Source organism: Mobula birostris, chromosome 5 (genome assembly GCF_030028105.1).
Source record: "Mobula birostris isolate sMobBir1 chromosome 5, sMobBir1.hap1, whole genome shotgun sequence".
NCBI classification, from domain to species: Eukaryota; Metazoa; Chordata; class Chondrichthyes; order Myliobatiformes; family Myliobatidae; genus Mobula; species Mobula birostris.
The window spans coordinates 191,666,921-191,693,202 of NC_092374.1; the positions used below are offsets into that span (position 1 = coordinate 191,666,921).

Below are 26,282 nucleotides of genomic sequence, written 5' to 3' on the forward strand. Positions count from 1 at the left end.
TTGTAGTAAGGGTTCAATAAGGTTATCTCTACTTTGTTCCTCAACATACTTTCTTTATCTTTATCCACAATCCTTCATTTCTCCCAAAATTCAAAAAAGTTTTCTCAGCTCTAAAGCTAGACATCAAGGTGAGTTAAAAAGAAAAATACAATTCACGATTCTCTCATCAGCAATTCAGTGCTGCAGAATGCAAAGCTGAGTCATCAACATATACATCAAGAAAGGAGAGTTGAAAAGTAATTTTCTGTTGACTTAGTTACCATTTTCTCTGCCACATATATTCCCTGAGAGGGAGATCTATTCTGCATCTCACATTTTTGGGCAGTGAATCTGTAAATTCTGTAGGGTTGAATTTCTATGAGCAGAGTTACTTTTCTTGTCATTTGACTTTCCTATGCTTGCTTTATTTTTTATATAATCACCTATTTCCACTCTTTGGCCACTTTACTAGATACCTCATGTGCCTGTGTCATGGTCTTCTGCTGCTGTAGCCCTTCCACTTGAGGTTTGACATCTTGTGAGTTCAGAGATGCTCTTCTGCACACCACTGTTGTAAAGCTTGGTTATTTCACTCTCCTGTCAGCTTGAACTAGTCTGGCCATTCTCCTCGCACCTCTCTCACTAACAAGGCTTTTTCACCCACAGATAGTTTTTCGCTTTCTTGCACCATTTTCTGTACACTCTCGAGACTTGCGCGTGAAAATGCAAAGAGCTCAGCGGTTTCTGAGATACTCAAACCAACAATCATTCCATGGCCAAAGTCACTTAGATCACATTTCTTCCCCATTCTGATGATTGGTCTGATCAACAACTGAACCTCTTGACCATGTCTGCATGCTTTTATGCACTGAGTTGCTGCCAAGTGATTGGTTGATTAGACATTTGCATTAATGAGCAGATGTATACATGTAAAGTGGCCACCGAGGGTACATGTAATTCTTCAGTGAATTTTCCAGTACTTGTGGTATGATTGCTCCTGTATTTTTCTAAGCTTTGAAAAGCTTCTTAGTTTTTCTCCAGCAGCTGTCAAGCCTCTTGAATTTGGCTATTTTATAGATTAATTGTTATCACTGGAGTTTTGTTTATTTCGAGTCTGAGTCTGAAACAACAACGACTTCTTTATCTTTGTCTTTACTTGTTCATTCTTCATTCTTGTTTCTACTTAATAAAATGACCGTATGTAACAAGTTTTAAGCCGCATTCTTGAATCTGAACATCTGGATCGCAAAATCACCAGGGGTCAACGGGGGTTGCCTAGCAACTTATTTAGGTCCAAGGTAGATGCAGCCCACAGGTAATCCTGCAGAGCTGAACTGCTGGTGGTACAGTTACAAATCTTATTACTTTTTAAATTCGTCTTAATTTCTAGTTTTAGAGTTGAGGGAGATTTTTAGATTTTGGGAGAATCAAGGATTATTGATAACAGGAAAGAAAGCAGGTTGAGCACAAAGTTAACATTTTTGAACACCAGGAGAGACCCAGGAGGGCATTTGGCTGACTCCAGGTCCTCTGCACACATTATACATTTTAGTTTAACGGCGTTGAGGCATCTGATAGAGGAAATATAGAAGCAAGGCAGCACAGCATTGCTGTCAGAGGAACCACTGCCTCACAGCACCAGGGATCTGCGTTCAGTCCTGACCTCTGGCACCACGTATTAAGTTTGCATGTTCTACCTGTAACCACATGGATTTCCCCTGGGTGCTCCACTTTCTTCCAATGACCCAAAAACAAGCGGGTTTGTGGGTTACCTGCCTGTTGTAACTTGCCCCAGTGCACAGGTGAGTTTAGGAATCTGTGTGGTAGTTACAGTCATACAGTTACACAGCATGGGAATAGTCCCTTTGGCCCATCTTATCCATACTGACCTAGATTTCCATTTACCCACCTTCCGCTAAACCTTTCCTGCCCATCTACTTGTCCCAGTTCCTTTGAAATGTTGTTAATGTACCTGCCTCTTTCCATATACTGTGCACCCACCACAGCAATGTTTTCCCCTCAGGATCATATTAAATCTCTCGCCCTCTCACCTTAAACCTGTGCCCGCTAGTTCTTGATTCCCCACCTTGGGAAAAAGGACTGTGCTCGTTCACTCTATCCCTCCGCCCTTCATGAATTTGTACACCTCTGTTCTGTCAGATCACCCTTCATTCTCTAACACTCCAGTGAATTAAGTCCCAGCCTTTTCAACCTCTCTTCATAACACAGTCCTTCCGAGTCCTGGCAACTTTCTCACAGATCTCCTCCACGCTTCTTTCAGCTTTGGGGCATCTTTACTACAGCAGGTTGACCAAAACTGAGCACAATATTACAAAGATGGTCTTATCAGCATCTTGTACCATAACTGTGGTTAATGACTGGTGGTCAGCACAGACTCAGAGGGCTTGAGGGCCTGTTTCTTCAGAAAAACCTTCTCTTGAAGCCGGTTTCCTCAATGACACAGAGGAAACTTCTTTCAAGGGAAGGGATTTCTGCTCCAACCTGTCAAGTCACAGTGCGACGATAGTTGTGGCAGTGAGTGTGGTGGAACTATACCGTTGGCTATCCTTCTTCACCCAGAAGGCGATGCCAGCCTGGGGCAAGGGCTGATCCAGGAACAGCAGTCGCATCACGTAGTTCCGAGCCAGCTCCGGCAGTTCCCTGAGAAAGGGAAGGAAAAGGAAGCATTTAGTACAGCAAGAGCACTCCTACCGCAACAGTGGACTGGACACAGCCAGGAAAGAGGAGCACAGGGACCCGTTACACATTTGGCCTGATACTCAGCTCCCTGTTGTCTTCTCTCCATGTTGGCAGGATACTGTGATGTTGTCCTTTTGGGAACTCCACCATTTACCCCAGACCCCTCAACAGTCTGTTCACCCCTGTCCTTCCCTCCCCCTACCGCTGCACCCCTCCCAGGTCTCACTCCTGCACAAATGCATCCTACTCTATCTTATTCACCCAACAACTTCCCAAGTCTTATCACCCCTTCATTTAACTCCTTCCCTCCCACTACACCCTTCCCAAGTCTCACTCCATCGTACCCATCCTGAGTTTATTCACTCCCACACTTAAATCCTTCCTTCCCAAACCCTAACACCCCCACCTTTGAGCTTTCTAGGGTGGAAATTTCACACGAGGTTTACTTCGCCGTGGGGTGCGCTGGGGTTGCGTGTGCATGGTTGTGTCAGTCAGCCGGGAAAGGACACCACTGAGTTTCGATGTCTCCGGTTTCAGCTACTCCACAGGTTAATGTTCTCCCATTGTTACTTCCCATCTTCGGTACACAATGATGGGCAGTGCCTGCCACGGTGCTGTGGTGTGTGCTACAAGCTAGCCTAGGTTCAACTCCAGCATCTTGAATTCAGGTTTTCTAGAGTGGGGCAATGTAATTTTCCCCAGCATGTGGTTGGGCACCTGGGTCAGCACTGACCAGTTGGGCAAAGGCTCTGACTCTGTGCTGTAGGACTCCAGGGCTCTATGACCCCTGGATGAGAGATCGGTGGGATGGCATCATTTTCATTGTCCTGAAGAGCGGTCTTGGCCCGAAATGCCCACTGTTTATTCAGTTCCAAAGATGCTGCCTGACCTGCTGAGATCCTCTAGCATTTTGTGCCTGTTGCTTTGAATTTTCAGCATCTGCAGACTTCCTTGTGTTTATCATTTTAATTGTGCTGGACTTCCAGGTGCACAGCAGTCACTATCACTGCACTAGGCTCAGTACTGACTCTACTTCCTCAGAAGACTAAAGAAATACCCCATGTCCCCTTCGACTCTTACCATTCTATCTGGATGCATAATGGCTTGGTACGACAACCGGAAGAAACTGCAGAGAGCTGTGGGCACAGCTCAGCACATCATGGAAACCAGCCTCCCCTCCATCGACTCTCGCTGCCTCAGTAAAGCAGCCAGCATCATCAAAGAGCCCACCCACCCACCCCGGCATTCCCTCTTCCCTCATCGGGGAGAAGACGCAAAAGCCTGAAAGCCCGTACCACCAGGCTCAAGGACAACTTCTACCAGACTCTTGTGATGATAAGATGGTCGTTTGACCTCACAATCTATCATGTTACGATCTCTCACCATATTGCCTATTTGCCCTGCACTTTCTCGGTGGCTTTTACACTGTATTCTGCATTATCACTGTTTTAGCTTGTTCTAGCTAAGGTGGCTTTGGGCCTGTATTTGCTGAGGTTTAGAAGGATGAGAGAGGATCTCACTGAAACCTACTGAATATTTAAAATCCAATAGTGGGAGAGTATACTACCAGAGCGCACAGCCTCAGAATAGAAAAACATCTCTTTAGAATATAGATGAAGAAGAATTTCTTTAGCCGGAGGTGGCGAATCTGTGGCTGTGGAGGGCAAGTAGAGGCTGACAGATCCTTGATTAGTAAGGTTGTCAAAGGTAACAGAGAAGACAGGAGAATGGGGCTGAGAGGAATAATAAATCAGCTAATGGCCATATTCTGCTCCTGTCTTATGGAAGTACCATCTAGTGTAAACTTCATACATCACTGTAATCATACTTAGTATAACCATGTTACACTCACTATAACCACACTGGGCCCACTGTAACTGCACCACTCCCACTGTAATCAAGCAGTGTCCGCTGAAATCAGGCCGTGCCCACTATAACTGCACCATCCCCACTGTAATCAGACCATGCCCACTATAACTGCACCATCCCCACTGTAATCAGACTGTGCCCACTGTAACTGCACCATCCCCACTGTAATCAGACCGTGCCCACTGTAACTGCACCACTCCCACTGTAATCAAGCAGTGCCTGCTGAAATCAGGCCATGCCCACTATAACTGCGCCACCCCCACTGTAATCAGACCGTGCCCACTGTAACTGCACCATCCCCACTACAATCAGACTGTGCCCACTTTAACTGCACCATCCCCACTGTAATCAGACTGCGCCCACCGTAATCAGGCAGTGCCCACTGAAGCTGCACCATGCCCACTGTAATCAGGTCGTGCCCACTGTAACTGCACCATCCCCACTGTAATCAGACCGTGCCCACTGTAACTGCGCCACCCCCACTGTAATCAGACCGTGCCCACTGTAACTGCACCATCCCCACTGTAATCAGTCCATGCCCACTGTAACTGCACCATCCCCACTGTAATCAGTCTGTGCCCACTGTAACTGCACCATTCTCACTACAATCAGACCGTGCCCACTGTAACTGGGTCATTGTAACTCTGCACTGGCTGCACCACGCCCACTATGACCGACTGCATCTTACCTGAAGACGGCCAGGCAGGTGGCCGGGTGATTGTATAGCTTGTCGAGGATGGCCGGGCTGAGACTCCTCATGTACTCATGGAGGTTCTTGCACTTCAGCTTTTCCTGCTGCATGGTTGGCCTGGCTGCAGGCAGGGAGAGGGAAGGGGGAGGCGGGAGAAAGAGCCAGGTTAGCAAGCAGCGGCTGTGAAGCCGAAATCCAGTGCCTGTTCCCAGTTATATTACATCACCCTGGGAGCACATAGAAGCTGATAGAGCCACTGCCTCACTGACCCTGAGTTCAATTCTGACCCCTATGGAGTTTCCACCTTCCCCCATTGGGCCGTGAGGGCTGCACTCCTATCTTCCTGGTTGGGAGCAATATTCCCTCTAAGTTGTGCGGGTGCGTAGCTATGCAGAAACTGAAATACTCCCGGGCACATAGCCTTTGTTACTGCACAGCTGAAGTTTTCTTTTATATAATGTCAATATAATTTTAAAATTATGCTAGATAATTTTGAAAACTCTTAATATATTCATGAAAAACCCTGTAATTGTGTTCATGAATATAATCCATAAATTTTCTAAATAATAAATGCACAACCATTACTTTGTAACATTTTAGAGCTTCAACGTATTTACATTGCCAGTGTTTCAAGTTACACCATTATTACAAATTGTAACAATAAACACAGAATGGAAGTCGGTAGCTTACTGTTAATAAACTGCTCACCCACGGTTTATTGTTCAGTTTAGCTTCCAGGTCGTGTAAAAGTTTCCTGCTCAGAACAATGGGTGGGCCGCGCAGCTATAAAAAAAAATTAGCGGGAACGTTGGCTGGGAGGTTAATTTTCTGCCGGAAATTGCTCTGACTGTGCAGGCGAGTGGTGGAATTGGAAGGGAGATGTGAATTTTGGGTGAATAAAACGAGATTAGTGTAAAATTGATGCTTTGCTGCATGCTTGAGTGCTCGGTGAGGGGTGCTAATGTTTTTTTTTTGTTGGTGGGGGAGGGGGAATCGTTGCTTTGCTGCTGCTTCTGCATGGGAGGGGGAGTTCGGGGCTTTGGGGTTCTAACACTTAACTGTCATTCATTCTTTGGGGCACTCCTCTGTTTTTGCAGATGGTTGCGAAGAAAAAGTATTTCAGGATGTATATCGTATGCATTTCTCTGTCATTCAATATACCTTTGAAAATCAACATCAATGGGTGCTTGATGGCCAACATGGACTAGACTGGCTGAATGTCCTTTCTCATGCAATATGATCCCATGGGTTCACCAGGAGGTCAGAGGTTAACCACAAGCACCCTACAGTGAGATCCATGGGCAGTGCCCATTTCCTAGTTAACCCACACCACCTTTGCTTAGGGAATGAGGAAGGCATAGAAGTCTCTGTTACAGGGTGCAGTTGAGGTGAAAGTGGGGAGGCACTTCAAAAAGTTTAAAGTAAATGCATTATGAAAGTGCATATATGTCACCATATATGACCCAAGATACATTTTCTTGTGGGCATTCACAGTAAACACAAAGAAACACTGTAGACTCAATGAAAAATTATAAAGACGGATGTGCAAAAGACAACCAATTGTGCAAATACAAAAAAAGAAGAAATAATAATAATGGCAATAAATGTCAAGAACGTGAGATGAAGAGACCTTGAAAATGAGTCTGTAGGTTGTGGAATCAGTTTGGTGTTGGGCTGAGTGAAGTTATCCCCTCTGGTACAAGAGCCTGATGTTTGAGGGGTAATAACTGTTCCTGAACCTAGTGGAAAGGGAAATCACACAAAATGCTGGAGGAACTCAGCAGGTCAGGCCAAGTCATTCGGTGTATTTAAGGCAGAGATTGATAGGTATCTGAGTAGCCAGGGCATCAAAGGTTATGGTGAGAAGGCGGGGCAGTGGGACTAAATAGGATAAAATGGATCAGCTCATGATAAAATGGCGGAGCAGACTCAATGGGCCGAATGGCCTACTTCTGCTCCTTTGTCTTATGGTCATTTATGGCAGGGACTTAACAGTGGCGCTTCAGGCCGAGATCCTCCATCTGGATTCCTAATGAGGGTCTCGGCTCAAAATGCTGACTGTTTATTCACTTCCCTAAATGCTGCCTGATTTGCTGAGTTCCTCCAGTATTTTATGTGTGTTGCTCAAGATTTCCAGCATCTGCAGTAATCTCTTTGTGTCTGTGAGGCACTTAAGAGGAAGCTGAGGGAAAAAGGCAGAGAAAAAGATTTAATGTCAATGGTGAAGCAGATTGCGAGCAACATTAAACCCACTACAGACCAATCACAGATAACACTCCGCTTCCCAGCTACACAAGGGCCCATAATAAATCCTCTGCCCTTTGGAAAGGAAAGAGATAAGACACGATGCGGCGCTTAAATATTATGTTAGTATTTGGAACTCATTTGTTTTTATTTGGCATTTACCCTATCATGGGCCCAAAGATATGAGCGAGTCACAAATAGCTCTAATCGTGAATTCAGCAGATGCAGAGCGGGGAAAATTTGGAACCAGCTCCTAAAAGAGATAGCTATGGTAAAAAGCAAAGCACATTTAAGGGGAAGCTACAATGCGTGAGGAAGATGGAGGAGGAGGAATGTGCTTGTCAGGGTGAGATGAAAAGGGAAGGGGAGCTGGTGGTAACCGTACAGGTGCATTAGGCATACTTTGCAGATGTCTGTACTTGCCTTCACTGGCGGTCAAGAGGGATTTCTCGTTTAATTTGCTGCACTCTAATTAAGCAACTGTTAAATGTCAGCCTCATATAAAACTCAAATCATCTGCTTAAGCTCTTCCAGCAGCTCATGCAAGGGTTAGAGTATGACAGAGTGGTACCTTGTATCACACGGATAGTCCTGTAGTCAGTACAACTGTAGCGCAGCATCAAATGGAGACAGACCTAGTGGTACTGTACTTCTGTATTAAACAAGGGTAGTTCTGAACCTCATTATTATACAGGGATAGACCCATGTCTCACCAAATACTCTAGCACATTTCTACAGATGTTCCGTGAACAGCATTCTGACTGGCTGTTTCATTGCCTGGTTCCAATGCACAGGATCGAAAGAGGCTGCAGTAGACTCAGTCAGCTCCATCACGGGCACTATCGAGGACATCATCAAAAGGCGGCACCTCAAGAAGGCAGCGTCCATTGTTAGGGTGGCACTGTAGCGTAGTGGTTAGGACGACGCGTTATGGTACAGGTGACCCGGGTTCAATTCCCGCCACAGCCTCTGAGGAGTTTGTACATTCTCCCCATGACCACGTGGGTTTCCTCCCACAGTTCAAAGGCATACCGTTTAGTAGGTTAGTTGGTCAGGTAAGCTGTCCCTTGATTAGGTTAGGATTAAATCAGGTGGGGGGGGGAGGTTGCTGGGCTTGAAGGGTCAGAAGGTCCTGTTCCACACTGTACCTTAACAGATGAATAAAAATCAGTGAGGGACCCTCATCACCCGGGACATGCCCTCTTCTCATTACTAACATCAGCAAGTCTGAGGTCCCACGTTCAACGCTTTAGGAACAGCTTCTTCCCCTCCATCATCAGGTTTCTGAACGGTCCATGAACCCGCAGACACTGCTGTGCTCTACATATTTATTTTTATATGCAGTAGATTCCGGTTCATCGGGAACATCAGGAACAGTACATTGGCTGAATTAAACGGCTGCCCCAATGAGCTGATTTCATGGAAATGGTTTAAAAAAATATAGAAAAAGAAACTGACCAACAAATTATGTATTTAAATGAAATACAGAACGAATTAGAACACTACCAATACTACCACTGTACTTAGTTCCCAATAGTTATTGACAGAGGAATTCATCCAGTGTACTCTGCTGTGTTCTTTCAATTGAAAAAAATCAGTGCAGGCACCTAGTACAGATACTGGACTTCCTTCATACAATGCTTTGCATGACTGCGTCTTCAAAGTCTTCATTTACGTTGAAATATTCAAGATAATTATTGATATCTTCAAATTCTTCTTAGTTCCTCACAAGTTGAAGTAGCAAAATTGCTTCATTTTCACTCCCAGGCGTTTCTGGCATCTCCAAGCCTAAATGCTTGAAACCGCAGTGAGCAAAACGGTTCTGAGTTGTCTCACTGCTTCTTGGTCACCAATTATCAGTGAGAAATATCACTGATGAGGTGGGGTACAGCAGGAAGATTTAGCGGTATTGCAGCAACAACCGTGCGCTCAACGTCAGTAAGATCAAAGAATCGATTGTAGACTTCAGGAAGAGTAAGACGAGGGCACGCACCAGTCTTCATCGAGACATCAGTGGTGGAAAGGTCAAGCAGTTTCAAGTTTCTGGGTAACAAACTGGGTCCAGCATATCGATGCAGTTACAAAGTAAGGCATGACAGTGGCTAATTTTAATTAGGAGTTTGAGGAGATTTGGTATGTCTCCAAAGACACTTGCAACTTTGTACATTCGTACCATGGACAGCATTCTAACTGGCTGTATTGCTGTCCGGTATTGGGGCGGGGGTGGGGAACACTGCACAGGATCGAAATAAGCTGCAGAAAGTTGTGAAGTCAATCAGCTCCATCATGGGCACCAGCCTCCCCATCACCCATTCCGTCTCACTGCTGCCATCAGGAAGGAGGTACAGAGCCTGAAGGCAAACACTCAGCGATTCAGGAACAACTTCTTCCCCTCTGTCATCAGATTTTTGAATAGATATCGAACCCATGAACACCACTTCTACATTTTTTTCTATTTTTGAACTACTTATTTAATTTAACTTTTAAAATATATATATATATTAAATATATACATACATACACACACATACATACATAGTGTAATTTGTAGATTTTATTATGTATTCGTTACTATGCCACATTTAACAATGTATGCCGGTGATATTAAACCTAATTCTGCTTTTTGAGCACAAATACATGCAGCTGACACTACTTAGATAAAAACAGTTCACTCCAAGTACAGTGTAGTTTTTAAAACGGCCTTGCAAGTGCATGCGACTGACTATAGCCAGAAACTGTTCGGCAACAGTCTCCTGTCCCAATTAAGTGGCATCGTGTCCCTAATGAATTAGGGAATCCCAGCTATTTTCTTAATTAGTTATTTTTCTTTTAAGAGTTGTCCCAAATAAGCAATTGGTCCAATTAACCAGAATCCACTGTATTTCTTATTGTGACATATAGTAATTTTTAATGTCTTGCACTGTACTGCTGCCACAAATCAACAAATTTCACAACATATGTCAATGATAACAAACTTCATTCTGACCGAGACTCACCAGTACTGCATCCTGGTATGACATGGGTCTAAACTTGCGTCCTCCAGTACTGCACATCTGCATTACACAGGTATGGACTAGTCCTCACCAGTACAGTACCAGACCCTGGTATTACACAGTGACAGATCTGTACTTAGTATTACAATACTCTTGTGTTGCACTGGTGCAAGCCTTAACCGGCAGTATTCACCCCACTGTTTCTATGGAATACTTCCCAGGAGTAAACCCAGTGTTATAGAGTGACACGTCTGTGCTCCACGCCTTTGCATCCCAAGTATGGGACAAAGCCCTCCTGATCATTTGTAAAATTATAGTAGTTAGACACAGTGGGGAAGAATTAAGGGTTAAAGAATTGTGCTGTTGAAGTGTAAAGTCCCCGTGCTTTGTTGCTCCAGCTCAGTGCGACATGGGTCTTTGGTTTTGTCGTTACCCTGGGAGACAGGACACATCTGCTTGTTGTTTGCAGAGATCGGGAACAAAGGCAAAGCAGGCCAAATCTGCACGGTCATTAAGCTGCTGGACACAAGGGGATGGGAGGAATTGTTTGTGAAACCAAAGCTCTCCTGGAAGAGAGTCGGAGCAGGGTTAGAGTCAGAGAGTCACAGACACTACAGCACAGAAACAGGCCCTCCGGCCCATCAGAGTCTGTGCCGAATTATTATTCTGCCTCGTCCCATCGACCGGAGTCTTCCACACCCCTCCCCATCCAAACTTCTCTGAAATGTTGAGATTGAACTTGCTGGCAGCTCCTTCCACCCTCTGACCCTTCTACCCTTAACCCTCAAGTTGTAGTCTCACCCTACCCCAGCCTCCAAGAGGACCACAACTTTGTCGTGGTTTGGAGGCTTGCCGGCTTCAATGACCCGGAGAGCTATGTCGGCTGGAGTCAGGGTTTTCTGCTTTGGCTCTTGGCAGGGTCACCCATGTCAAACAGGTCAAAGGGTAGAGGACAGACAAAGAGTGGTCCACTGGTCCTCTGGGTTCGGGGGTTCAATTCTGGGCTAACAACCCTGACTGGTAAGACAAAATTGTTATGGAAACAGCAATGAAGAATGCATTTATATTTGTGTGCGACGGTATTCCTGAGTCTCCACCCAGGACTTGCATGACTGACAGGAGTGAAAACCGAGAGGAAGCTAGTGACACAATGAAGGAAGCTCTGAACACCGCCAAAGATGGGGGGGACTTTGTTTCTGCCTTGAACGCCAGCGGTGACAGGCAGGCTGGCCAACCCCAGTGGAAAAAGCCTGTTTGCATTGACCCTATGTAAACCCTGATAATTTTGTCTACCTCTGTCAAAAATCTGCCTTCATTCTCCTGCACTCCAGGTCCTAACCTATGCAATCTATCCCTGCAAGTCAGGTCCTCCAGTCCCGGCAACATCCTAGTGAACTTTCAGGCTGAGTATAACCTGTGTGAGGGAGACAGTGGGAAATAATGACTGAGCTGTCTGGTTACCTGGGAGCGTAGCTGACCACTAAAACCTATGAAATTAGGTCACTCTGGTCAGACCACAGGTAAAGCCCTCACTGAGCACGTCTACATAGAACGATGTAGGAAAGCAGCATCCATCATCGGGGACCCCCATCGCAGTTTTTTTTTGTCTTTCACATTCTGGTTCTTTGTCCATCTAGTTGGGTCTGCTCTTACATTGATTCTATTTATTGTGTTTCTTTGTATTCACTGTCAATGCCCGCAATAATATAAATCTGAGAGTAGTATATTGTGACATCTATGAACTTTGATAATAAATTTACTTTGAACTTTGAGGATTTACATCGGTTTGAGAACAAATAAAGGCAGGAAAGAGGAGAGTGTCGAGGAGCGTAGGAAGACAGTGGAGAAGGGAAAACGCTGCGAACAAGGAGCGCTGTAAACCATCTGCTGTGAACCACTTACTCAACCGTCACCAGCTGTTAACTATTCAATTTTGTACTTAATAAACTCTCAAAATTTTTACTCAAATTTCTGGCTGCTGCTCCTTTTGCCTCGACAAGGAGGCAGCCAAGTCTTGGAGAGAAGGGATCAACATCTTTACAGACGGCCAAGTCTCACATTTCAAGTTAACACTGGTTCTGACTGAGAGGCCAGGTAGCGATTCAAAGTGCAGGGTCACAGAAACAAATCTTCAACGACTATATTGAAAACGAGCCCAACTTCCCTCCCATCCCTCAAGGAAAAGATTCCAAATTTAAACAGTGTGAGCGCAATAGCCCGTTACCGATGTCCGATCACTGCCCCGTAACCCTCACAAATCTCTTTCCATTACAGAATCACAGAGCACAGGATCAACCCTATCACTGCAACTCATCCACGCTGACCAAAGTAACTACTTTGGCGAGACCCACTTGCCTGTGTTTGTCCCATATCTCCCTAAACCTCAGAGTTGGTGTGGGAAAGGGGGGTGTAGTGGGGATAAGCTCCCATTATTTATTAAGTGCTCCCATGGCATGCCTCTCAAATTACCTCTGAAATCCAAGTCCAGCTCCTGGCTTTCATGTGTGGCTTAGATACTAAGCCCGGCAGAATTGTTTCTACTGACAGGAGAATGGGCAAATGTGAGCTCGTCAGCTGTGATTGGCACATCATCCGGGAGAAACACAACTCTGATCTGGAACCTCTGCTGCCTTGCGCCTACACCCGCTCAAGGGGAAGGCTTCAGGAGTAAACCCTGAGGGAAATTCTGGAGCTGGAGCCCCTAAGGCAGTCCCAAGTGGAATCCAATGCTGACGGGCAACTCCTGCATGTTCTAGACATCTGGGATGCAACATTAATGGTCGACTCTGGCCAACGGAGGATCTCACACGTAACTGCCTCTACCGTATCCTCCGGCAGCTTATTCAGTATACCCACCATCCTCTGTAAAAAAAAAATTGCCATTCTTGCCCCCCTTAAATCTCTCCCCTTTCACCGTTAGACCCCTTACCCTGGGGGCGGGAGAGAGGGAGAAACAGTGACCATTCACCCTGTCTATGCTCATAAGACCACAAGGCAAGGGAGCAGAATTAGAATGAGGCCACTCAGCCCATCCAGTCTTCTCCGCCTTTCCATCATGGCTGATCCCACTCAACTCCATACACCTGCCTACTCACCATAACCCCTGATGCCCTGACCGATCAGGAAACAATGAATTTTCGCTTTGAATATACCCACGGTCTTGGCCTACACCACTGTCAGATTTACTCCGACTAAAAACGTTCCTCCTTACCTCTATTCTAAAAGGTCACCTTTCAATTTTGAGGCTGTGCCTTCTAGTTCTAGACACCCCATCATAGAAAACATCCTCTCCACACTCCCCCTCCTTCACCAAACCACAGAAAGGCCAATGAAGTGTTACAAAGAGTACTGAAGAGATTCAGGAAAAAATGGATTTAACTGCATGGGCAGACGAATCCAACAAGACGATGACTAACTTGTCGTGGTTGGCAGGCTGGTATGGCTCAATGACCCGTGAGCTAAGTTGGCTGGAGTCAGGGTGTACGGGACAGACCGCCGACAGAGGGTGACGGGTGTACGAGAGTATGGGATAGGCCGATGGGAGGTGATGGGCGTACGGGGACGGGCCAACGGGGGGTGACGGGGACCGGCCCATGGGAGGTGACGGGCGTACGGGGACCGGCCGACGGGGGGTGACGGGCATACGGGGATGGGCCGACGGGGGGGGGGGGGTGACGGGCGTACGGGGACGGGCCGACGGGGTGGTGACGGGCGTACGGGGACGGGCCGACGGGGGGGGGGTGACAGGCGTACGGGGGGGTGACGGAGATACGGGGACGGGCCGACGGGGGGGGGGGGTGACGGGCGTACGGGTATGGGCCGACGGGGGGGGGTGACAGGCGTACGGGGGGGTGACGGAGATACGGGGACGGGCCGACGGGGGGGTGACGGGCGTACGGGTATGGGCCGACGGGGGGGTGACGGGCGAACGGGGACGGGTCGACGACGGTGACAGGCATACGGGGACGGGCCGACGGGGGTGACGGGCTGATGGGGGTGACGGGACAGGCCGACAGAGGGTGACAGGCATACGGGGACAGGCTGACAAATGGAGGATGATGAGTGTATGGAACAGACTGAAAACAGAAGGTGAAGGTGTATCAAACAGGCTACTGGAGGAGGTGGTTTATGCAGGTACAATTACAGCACAAAGAAAAGCATTTAGACAGGTAGGTGGAATCGATAGGAATGGAAGAGAAAGATCCAAATGCAGGAAAATGGGATTGGGCAGCTCGGTCTTCATGGACAAGTGGAGCTGAAGGGTTTGCTTGCATGCTGTACACCTCTACACAATAACCCTCTCAAGGTAAATATAGTCATCCGCTTCTCATCTCGATGCATACAATGTTCAACCACCTCCCCCCACCCCCCCCACCAACCGTGCCGGCCATTGCTTTCAGACTGGACATCCAGACCCAAATTGCCCAACCATCCATTTCCTTCTTCTTTCGAGAAACTCGTCAAAACCCACTTCCCTGATCAGGCCCTCCGATACCTTAGCCACCTTGGTATTTTTGAGGTTTGTCTGACTCCACGTCTGCTGAGGATTTGGGGCACCTTCCAACACTAAAGGTTATTTTAGTGATGCAAGCTGATCCAGGACACGTGAACAATCGTAATGGAAGCCACCCAATGACAGCAGCTGGGGCAGAAGAGGCAGACACCACGTCTCACGTATCTTCGATGACAGTTCCAGCAGAGAGCTCAGCAAGCAGTTATATAATTTCCAAAAGACACTACAGGAACAGGCTGATTGCCTGATGTGAATTGCAGACTCAGACCCTGCAAGGTCATACCCCCTGTTTCTCAAGTCGTTCGCATGCACAGCCTTCAAAATAGTGTAGGTGCATTTGAAATGCAAGTTGCTAATCCAATACCCAGGACGTGAGAAAGACTAATTGATGAATTCTCATGCAAAAGACTTCTCTTCCATCGGGGTCCTTTAACCCTTGCAGTTTCTTAACTCAACCCACCAGGATTCAACATCTTTCAATCCTGCGTCACATCATTCTTCATCACTACTACAGTTGCTCTTGATCACATCTCCTCTCTGCTCTCAACTATTCTCCTGGACACCCCGTCACTGATCAGGCTGTCTGAAAGGAGCTCTGTGCTCTCCCTGTGACCATAAGAGTTTTCTCCGGGTGCTCCGGTTTCCTCCAACATTCCAAAGACGTACGGTTAAGGTGAGTGAGTTGTGGGCATAGATAGATACTTTATTGATCCCAAAGGAAATTACGGTGTCACAGTCGCATTACAAGTGCACAGATATAGAAATATTAGAAGAGAATTGAAAGAATAATAAAAAGTTACCTCAAGCAGTCTAAAGGAGTTGGGGGAGGGGTTCATCGCTTCCCCAACTATAGGTTGACACATAATAGAGCCAAATGGCCAAGGGCAAGCATGAGCCTCACATCGTGCTCCTCGGAGCAGCGCAGTGGCTTGGTCTGTGACTAAAAGTGCTCCTCTGTTCATGCAGAGGGTGAGAAACATTCTCCAGCATTGTCAGGATTTTTCATGGGGTCCTTTGTTCTACCACAGCCTCCAGTGTGTCCAGTTTGACATCCATAACAATGCCAGCCTTTCTGATCAGTTTATTGAACCTGTTGGCATCACCCGTGTTGATGCCATTGCCCCAGCACCCCACCACATTGAAGATTGTACTGGCGACAACAAACTGGTAGAACATGTGAAGGAGAGACCTACGTACTCCAAAGGACCTCAGTCTCCTCAGGAATTACAGGCGTTTCTGGTCCTTCTTGTACACAGCCTCTGTGTTGGTGCTCCACTCAAGTCTGTCAATCCAGATGCACCCCCAGGTACTTGTGGGGCCTCACTACATCCACGTCCTAACCATCAATAGTAACAGGAAGCCGTGCAGGCTTATAATTTTCCTTAAGTCCATCACCACCTCCTTTGTCTTACTGATGTTGAGCTACAAATGATTCAGCTTGCACCATTTGTTAAAGTCCTCCACCAGGACCCTGTATTCGTCCTCCCACCCTCGCTTTACACACCCAACTATTGCTAGGACATCAGAGAATTCCTGCAGATGATATGTCTCAGTTTTGTGTCTAAAGTCCAAGGTGTACAGGGTTAACAGGAAGGGAACCAATACAGCCCCCCGTGGGCTATGCTATGATGGGTCCAGACGCATGGCAACAGCTGTGGACTGCCCCCAGCACGTCGCGAGCAATGGGGTAAGCAATACATTTCACTGTATGTTTCGATGTATACCTAACAAAATAAAGCTAATATTTATTTTTCTCTTTCCGATTATAGCTCCCTTCCCCATTCAATGAATCATCTTTGTATGTTCCAATCCTTCAACAAGATCCCATCATCTAACACATCTTCCCCCTTCCCTTTGTGACACACTGATCCAACTTTTCTATCTCCAGCAACCACTCCCTTTCCTGTGTCACTTCCAATGCCACCATGGGAAGTGTAAATCCTGCCCTTTTTCTCTTACCTAGGGGCCTGTACCGTCCTTCCAGTTAAAGCAGCGATCCACTTGCACTTGTTCCAGTCTGGGCGTCTACATTCAGTGCTTACGATGCGGCCTGCATCTTGGATGAGCACCTTCAGTCCGCCCGCAGGGTGGGTCCCACTTTAACTCTCAATCACATTCCCACTCTGACCCGTATGGTTAGGGTTGCCCAGATCTCCCACGTGAACAGCACGTGACTGACCTGGATCACACCACTCCTGGAGTATTGTGTTCAGTTCTGCTCACCTCATTATAGGAAGAATGTGGAAGGTTTAGAAAGGGTGCAGAGGAAATTTATCCGGATTTATTCCTCTGCACAGATGCTGCCTGAACAGCAGAATTCCTCCCACATTTTCTGTGTTCTCCTCTGGATTCCCAGCATCTACAGAATCTCGTGTCTAAGGTTTACCAGGATGCTGCCTGGATTAGAGAGCATTTCTGATGAAGGAAGGTTGAGTGACCTAGCACTTTCCTCCTTGGAGTGAGAGGTGACTTGACAGAGGTGTACGAGTCAGAGAGTGGTATTTCTGTGGGATTTATTGCCACAGGAGGCTGTGGAGGCCAAGTCATTAAGGCAGAGGTTGAGAGATTCTTCATTAATCAGGGAATGAAGGAATCCGGGGAGAAGGTGGGAGATCGGGGCTGAGAGGGGAAATGGATCAGCCGTGGTGAAATGGCGGCAGGTACTCGATGGGTCGAGTGGCCTAATTCTGCTCTTCTATCTTGTGGTCCAAGACAATAAGCCACACAGATTGAGTGGACAGCCAGCACCTTTTTCCTAGGGCAAGAATAGCTAATACAATGTGATCAGAGGAAAGTATAGGAGATTTGGGTGATGGTGGATTGATTTTAAGTAAACACAGGTAGTTGCATGGATAGTGGTAGAGGTAGGCACATCAATAACATTTCAGAGACTCGTAGGTATGTGGATGATTTAAAAAATTGGAGGGCTACGTGGAAGGGAAGGGCTAGATCATTCTCAGAGAAGGTTAAAAGGACAGCAAAATATTGTGGGCCGAAGGGTCTGTACTACACAGGAAATGCTGCTGAAACTCAGCAGGTTTGGGGCTGAGACCCTTCCTGGCCTGACTGTTTACTCCACTCTGGTGTGGGTGTCTCTTCCTTCGTTCGTTCTCCTGGATTTCCTGCATCTGCGGAATTTCTTCTGTTTCTGTTGTGCTATGCTCCAAGCCATCGTGACAAGGTTCAACATCAGCTTGAGAAACAGTACCATTCATCTGAGCACACGGCATCCTCCCTGATTCAATAATTTCAGGCACCTTCCTTCTCCTGTTTGTTCTGATGTAGGTCACACTGTTGTAATATGACCTCAGTTCTTCCTGGGCCCAGGGACACAGCCTCAGGTGCCTGGCATTTTCTACAGCTTCACAACTTTCAATTGTCCCTTTGTCTGCATTCCCTCTCCTTGACGACCTTTATTAACACGAAGGCCTCATTAATAGTTTATCACCACAGTGACCGTGGTTTTACCCTAAAACAAGAAAAATCCTGCAGATGCAAGTAATCTAAAGCAACACACACACACAAAATGCAGGTCAGGCAGCATCCATGGAAACAGTCGACGTTTCGAGCCTAGACCCCTCATCCCACTCCCCAACCCTCCCTCCCTCCCACCAACATCTTCTCTTCAAATCTGATTTTTTTTCTCTCAGACACAATCTGGAGATACTGAAAACCTGGAGAAGCACGCGCGCGCGCACACACACACACACACACAAAACACTGGAGGAACTCAGTAGGTCAAGGAGCATTTGTGGAAGTGTACAATCAAGGCTTAATGATTCAAAGAGCATTTTTTTATTAATGAATGTATAAATTATACAACCTTTGTTTGCAAATATTTGTTTGCTTACAGGCAAGGAACCTGAAAGAACCCAATTAAAAAATATAAGACCAGCCCTCTCTCCCCCACAGTGCCCACAAAGAGGAAAAAAACACAAAACAAACCATGCCAATGGTAGAAGCAAGCAACAGCAGCACTCTGCACTTCTGAACCAGATTGAGTTGTTAGATCCAAATACCCAGAGCGGCCTGGAGTAGACACACAGCCTCAGTGTTCGGTTCACCGTATCAACGGGTAAGTCACCGCAATCTCAGGTACTAAGCACAGCAGCCGGGCAGTCTCACAGCCTCAGCATTCGGTTCATTGTATCAACGGGTAAATCGCCGCAATCTCAGATACGAAGCACAGCAGCCGGGGCAGTCTCACAGCCTCAGCGTTGCAGAGAGAGGAGACCCCAGACTACCTGGGCCGCCATTTAAATTGTCCGAACTTCGCGCCAGAAACCGGGCTCCACTGCAGCGAATCCCACCGGGCCTGGATTTCGCTGTCGGAGAAGCCGTTCTCAAACTCTCCAAACCGGCTCTGCGCTTTACAATCCAACCTCACGCGACTCTCGACACCCTGCCCCTCCAGTCTATCTGGCCTGGTGTCTAAACAGTGGTGCCCTGGGGCTCGGGCCTCACAGCAGCCAATCACTCTGGGCTGAGAACATGTTACCCAGCGATTCGCTTCAGACCTGGATTTTGCTGCCAAAGTTGTTCTTGACCTCACCAAATCAGCTCGGCACCTGGAGCGATCCACCCTCGCAGCCGGGTTAGTTGGACGGGCGCTGGAACTCCTCTGTCCTGTCTTCTCCCCTCTGAATCGACGAACCACAAGTAAGCTGTCGCACGGCTTCGGTACAGCCATCTTAAACCAATGTCTTGGGCTGGGACCCTCCATCCTGTCCAATCCACTCTCCATCCCTCTCCCACCACCCCCCATCAACACCTTCCCTTTAAAACAAACTTGCTTTCTTTCAAACACACAAGAGACTCTGCAGATGTAGAAAATCTAGAGCAACAAACAGAAAATGCTGTAAGAATGCTGCCTGACCTGCTGAATTCTGTCACTCTTCAGTACACCAGTGTAAAAGAGAACAAAATATCAACACAAGAAATTCTGCAAATGCCAGAAATCCCGAGTAACGGGTATAAAATGCTGGAGGGACTCAGCCGGTCAGACAGTATCCACAGAGAGAAAAAAAAACAGGTTCAGGCCGAGAGGACATATTCAGTCCTGATGAAGGGTCTTGGCCCAAAACATCAGCTGTTTTTTCGTTTCCATAGTTGCTGCCTGACCTGCCGAGCATCTCCAGCATTTTTAATGTGTCATCAAGGAGAACAAAATGATTATTACTCTGGAACAACAGTAGCATTAAACAAAAACACGATAAACAATGAGATCTTCAACCTGAAAAATCAAATCTATTTCTCTTTCCACAGACTGGCTGAGAGATTTCAGCAGCTTTTTAATTTCATATTTCCAACATCTGCAGTATTTTTCTCAACTTTTAGCCAGACATATAAATGGGTTTCCAGCCGACTGCTTTGCATTTGGTACCTTAGATAGGTGAGTCCTTGCTTGGCTGAAATGCCCTTCTGATTTGGCCAGAAAAGATTTCAAATCAATAGCATAACTAAATCTACACTGAAAAACAGAGAATGTTCTGCCATCTTTTGTGCAGAGATGGAGCTTTGTGTGATCAAGATTTATTAACAATCTCACAGTCGAGGGAAAGAGATGTCTCCAATATGCAAAAATTAAAAATAATTTGATTCAATTTGAAACCAGGTCTTAAATTTAAACATATCAAAATTCAAGACATGAGCCAGTTATGGTCTCGTAAAATGTTACCTTTGGACCATAAAATATAGAAGCAGAAATAGGCTCATCGAGTCTGTTCCCCTTTTGATCTTGGCCAATTTATTTGCCCTCTCAACCCCGTTCTCCTGTCGTCTCCCTGTAACCTCTGACACACTTACCAATCAAGGATTTTTCTATCTCTGCTTTAAACATACCAGCAAAAGATATGACAATAAAAGATGGTTAATATTTAGAATCAAAATCAGGTTTAATATCACCTGAATGTGTCAAGAAATTTGTTAACTTAGTGGCTCTTTGTTAACTACACTCAATGCAACATGTAATAATAGTGAAAAACAAATGAATGAATTGCAGTAAAAATGTACATATATGTATATTAAATAGTTAAATTAAGAACAGTAGTGCAAAAACAACAATAATAAAAAAGTGAAGTAGTGTTCATTGGTTTAACGTCCATTTAGAAATCAGATGGCAGAGGGGAAGAAGATTGACGCAGCTCTGATGAAGATTTCAGAGCGGCCCTGCTCACTGAATATTTAAAGAATCCGACAAATTGTAGCAAGGACAAGACCTATACAATGAAAAATAACTCCTGATGAAGGGTCTCGCCCTGAACATCAGCTGTTTAATCTTTTCCATTGATGATGCTTGACTTGCTGAGTTCCTCCAGCATTTTGTGTGTGTCGCTATACAACACAAATACTTTCCCAGCCATGGGTATAAAGAGAAATTAACTCTTTCACAGTTCCTCAGCATGGAGTTCTGGGCTCTTTTATCATCACGTACTTTAACAGTGGCCTTCCTTCCAACATAAACTCAAAGCTGGGATGTTAATTGACGATTGCAAAACATTTAATTCCCTTTGCAACTAAGCCGCAGATGAAGAGGGACGGCAAAACAGTACTGGTGCTGCCTCACACCTCCAGCAGTCCAGGTTCCAGCATTGAACTCAGGAGCACGCCTGTCCTTTCTCCCTGGCTACTCCGGTTTTATCTCACATTCCCACGTTTGAGATGGAAGATTAGCTGGGCACAGTAGGTTGCCTACTATGTGTGGGTGAGCAGTGGAATCTGGGGTGAACTATTGGGAATATGAATAAAATATGTCCAAGTACGGCAGCCCTAGTCACTGAAGTGATTCATGTGGGTCAGTTATCTCTTAAATCATTACAGACTTATCTATATTCCTGAATCAGATTTTGTCTCTTATTACAAGAAATTGGGTTATGGGTAAATTCTGTCTACCATGTTTGTGGACCACAATATCAAGTATCTAACAGAGCAAGCCTACTAAAACCCGGTTGGTACAACATTAAGTTCTAAGAATAAATGGCACAGAGTAAACAATAACCGTAAACTGCAAGAAATTGAGTTTGATTTACCTTGTGAAAGAACTTAGTCAGATAAATGCTATCAAACAGCAGAGACGCCACCAGGCCATCTTCACATGAGAACGGCGCAGACGAATGACGATCGCGCGCAGTTCATTGACGTTGCCTAAGGGGCGATAGACCGCTTTCAGATGACATCATCACGAGGCTCTGAACGTCCGGTTCCGCACTCTCAAACAGACTGCCCTTTCCAAAGCATCTCATCCGATTGAGTATTAATTCGTTTAGATTTCCGCACCGATTCGTGATTGCTTTTTCTGTCACAGCATTAATTACAGGAAAGCCATTTATGACATCAGTGGGTGTCAATGCTGCTGTGTTCACCAGCATTTTTTGTGTGTGTTGCTTGAATTTCCAGCATCTGCAGATTTCCTCGTGTTTGTAATTAAGAATTCTGCTCACTCTTGGGATTAAAAATGTTATGGAATCTTCAACAACTGGGAGACTGCAAATAATTATGAGATAATAGCAGGTCATCCGTTTTGTTGGCGTTGGTAAAGTAAGTATTGGACAGGACTCATTTTGCTGGAGTTAAAACTGGGTCGTAAGATTTTTTATGTCGCCGGGCAGTAGCTGGATTAATGTCTCTTTTAGTAATTTGCATACTGCACTGAAATATTGGTGAAAATCAGTTAGTTCACACCATAACCTAAAGTTATATTTAATTTAGAATAATAATACCACACGGTTAATGTAAATGTTAACAAAGTAAGCAAAGGGTGCACTTTAGAACATAACAGAACCGCAGAGGACACCCCTTCCTTACATGATATTGTACCAGACTTTCAATTATAAATACCCAGCAGAATTTCACAAAATGCTAACAAGTGACTTTTGTAAATGTCAAATAGCTTTGATTTGAAATGTAGAACAGTAAATTTTGGAAAAAGATATAGTTATAAATGTACTTAGCACCACATGCAGCTTTACAAGAACATTATGATAAAATACAATTAAAAATATTATTCTGTAGGTGTGAGTGTTTTAAAGTTTTGAAATGTTTAATATTTTGCCTATGTAACTGGATTAATGTTGCAATTAAGTGTATATATATTAAGTGCATCTGCGCTTCCCAGTTTGAACTTCACTCTCACCAGAGGTGTCATTGACATCCTTGTTGTTCCTGACAGACTTCCAAGAGGATATATATATATATATATATATATATATATATATATATATATAAATAAATAAAACCACACAAATATTTCAAGATTTAAAAAAATGAGAGGGAAACATGTTCAAGCAAGATGGGTATTGGATACCCTGGGCTAGGTAACCTTCAAGGCCTGAAAGTCCAGGTGCGCAGTGATCAAAAAGGGCAAGGTTACTAGCAGGTTCAGTCTTCGAGCACAGTGAGAAGTCATTCCATCCATAGAGGACAACCCAGTAAAGTGTCTTGGATAGTGTCTTAATGCGGCAATGACAGACAGCACCAACATCACTGACACTGTAAAGCAAACTGAAGAGTGGCTGAAGAAGATCAGGAAAACCGGACTCCCTGTTAAATCTAAGACATAGGTGTACTAACAAGTCTTCTACCAAGGCTGCTCTGGGTTTTCACGGTGTACAAGTTCCCCATGATCGCTGTAGAAGGCATAGATTGGAAAATCAACAAGCACCTGTGGAGGTCGCTGGGGATCCCCCCAAGTTTTTCTTCAGTGGAGCTCTACATAAGATCAGGCCAGCTACAGCTCCCATTGTCATCGGTAGTGGAGGAGTTAAAAGTGGCAAAGTATAGATCTGCGTTAACACTGAGGGGCTCCAATGACAAGCGGATAAACCAAGCAGGAGTCACAACAAAATCGGGCCACCAACTCGGCCACAGACCAGGGAGAGAGCTCCTTGCAACTGAGAGACATCCTGCCTGGAACAGCAAAGCCTCGGCTCTGCACTCTTCCAATGATGGGAGAGCGCAAGTGCAAGGGATAGGCGTGACATGGTCCAGGCAGAGGTACGGAACCGTGAGGACGAAAGGCGGTTATCAAAGGCAGTGGAGTTAGGGCCACAGTGTGCCTGGATGAAATGGGATCTTCCCAAGCGCAAGATCACTTGGGCAGAGCTTTGGAGACTGGAGCCCTTTCGCATTTCTTTCCTCATGGTCCGAGTACGACACTCTCCCTACACCATCACAGCTGCACACACGGGGGCTGAGAGAGGACCCTAACTGCAAGCTTTGTGGTCAGCAGGGTTCACTGGCACACATACTGTCAGGATACAAGCTTTAACACACAGAGGGTAAAGGTGACACCATGACAAGGTCCTGCTGTCCCTTGCTGACACACTGGAGCAGGAGAGGTGTACAAAGAGACCAGCTGGCAGAGAGGCAAACAGGGCAGTCGTTTTCATCAAGGAGAGGGCCACGCCAGTCATATCAAAGAGGCCTAAGTCCAGTCTGCTGCAAACTGCCAAATCATAGGAGATAAGGGTTGATGTGGGGAGGAAGGTGCAGTTCCCAGAGGTGGTACCAACCACACTTCGACCAGACGTTGTACTGTGATCCACTGAAGACAAGAAAATCATCCTGGTGGAGTTCACAGTACCAAGGGAGGAAGGATGCGAGGAGGCTCACGACAGGAAGGCCCTGACGTACCAGTCCTTAGTCCAGGAGTGCAGGGACAAAGGATGGCAGGCGTGGCTATTCCCCGTGGAGATCGGCTGTACAGCGTTCCAGGCAAGGTTGGCATTGAGGTTACTGACTACGCTGGGCCTTGACGAAATGAGCAAGAACCAGGCAGCTGGCAGGATGGGGGAGGAAGCAGAAAGAGCCTCTTGCAGGGGATGGAGAAGGCGAGAGGAGTTGAGCTGGAAGTCAGGAGCAGAAGGGCAGTGACTTGGTCACCACTGCTGACCCGCCAGCTGGAAAGTGCAGTGGTTAAGGGTTGAAACACTCTAGGAAGGTTGGGCACCATCTGATAACATCTGCTCCTGGCCAAAGGCTGTGGCTACCTCATCAGGTAACTGAAGAGAGCACCCCAATGTATGATGCAAGAGGGGTACCTTGGTCAGCATGGACTGGTAGGGCCAAGAGGCCTGTATCTCTGACTGTCTCTGTGACTGGCCTCTAGCTATGACTGTCTCTGTGACTGGCCTGTATCTCTGACTGTCTCTGTGACAGCCCTCTAGCTATGACTGTCTCTGTGTCTATGCCTGTTTCTATGACTTTCTCTGTGTCTATGCCTGTATCTCTGACTGTCTCTGTGACTGGCCTCTAGCTATGACTGTCTCTGTGACTGGCCTGTATCTCTGACTGTCTCTGTGACTGACCTGTATCTCTGACTGTCTCTGTGACCGACCTGTATCTCTGACTGTCTCTGTGACCAGCCTGTATCTCTAACTGTCTCTGTGACTGGCCTGTATCTCTGACTGTCTCTGTGACAGACCTGCATCTCTGACTGTCTCTGTGACAGCCCTCTAGCTATGACTGTCTCTGTGTCTATGCCTGTTTCTATGACTTTCTCTGTGGCTATGCCTGTATCTCTGACTGTCTCTGTGTCTATGCCTGTATCTCTGACTGTCTCTGTGACTGACGTCTATGACTGTCTCTGTGATTGGCCCCCTAGCTATGACTGTCTCTGTGTCTATGCCTGTACCTATGACTGTCTCTGTGACTGGCCTGTATCTCTGACTGTGTCTGTGACTGACCCGTATCTCTGTCTCTGTGACTGGCCTGTATCTCTGACTGTCTCCGTGACTGCCCTGTATCTATGACTGTCTCTGTGACTGACCTGTATCTCTGACTGTCTCTGTGACTGGCCTGTATCATAAGATCATAAGATACAGGAGCAGAATTAGGCCATTTGGCCCATCATGTCTGCTCTGCCATTTCATCATGGCTGATCCATTTTCCTTCCCAACCTCCTGCCTTCTCCCTGTACCCCTTCTTGCCATCACCAATCAAGAATCTATCAACTCTGTCTTAAATATACATAAAGGCTTGGCCTCCACAGATGCCTGTGGCAAAGAATTCCGCAGATTCCCCACTCTCTAGCCAAAGAAATTCCACTTCATTGCCGTTCTAAAGGACGTCCCTCTATTCTGAGGCTGCGTCCTCAGGTCTTAGATTCTCTCACCATAAGGAACATCCTCTCCACATCCACTTTATCAAGGCCTTTCACCATTCAATAGGTTTCAATGAGGTCATCGCTCATCCCTCTGAATTCGAGTAAATACAGGCCTAGAACTATCAAAAGCTCTTCATATGACAAGCTGTTCAATCCCAGAATCATTTTCCTGAACCTCCTTTGAACCCTCTC

At 46.2% G+C, this 26,282-nt stretch overlaps 1 protein-coding gene across 2 annotated transcripts in view; it reads right to left on the reverse strand.

The window, feature by feature from the left end:
- gtf2h4 (general transcription factor IIH, polypeptide 4) overlaps positions 1–22,126 on the reverse strand; it is a 105,716-nt gene extending 83,590 nt beyond the window's left edge. For both annotated transcript variants that reach the window (XM_072259156.1, XM_072259155.1), the window contains exons 1-3: positions 22,018–22,126; positions 5,237–5,360; positions 2,536–2,640 (exon numbers count right to left, since the gene is read on the reverse strand). In XM_072259156.1, coding sequence (XP_072115257.1) covers positions 2,536–2,640; positions 5,237–5,349 — 218 coding nt within the window. In that variant the 5' untranslated portion in view covers positions 5,350–5,360; positions 22,018–22,126. The remainder of the gene's footprint in view (positions 1–2,535; positions 2,641–5,236; positions 5,361–22,017) is intronic.
- Positions 22,127–26,282: the final 4,156 nt, after the last annotated feature.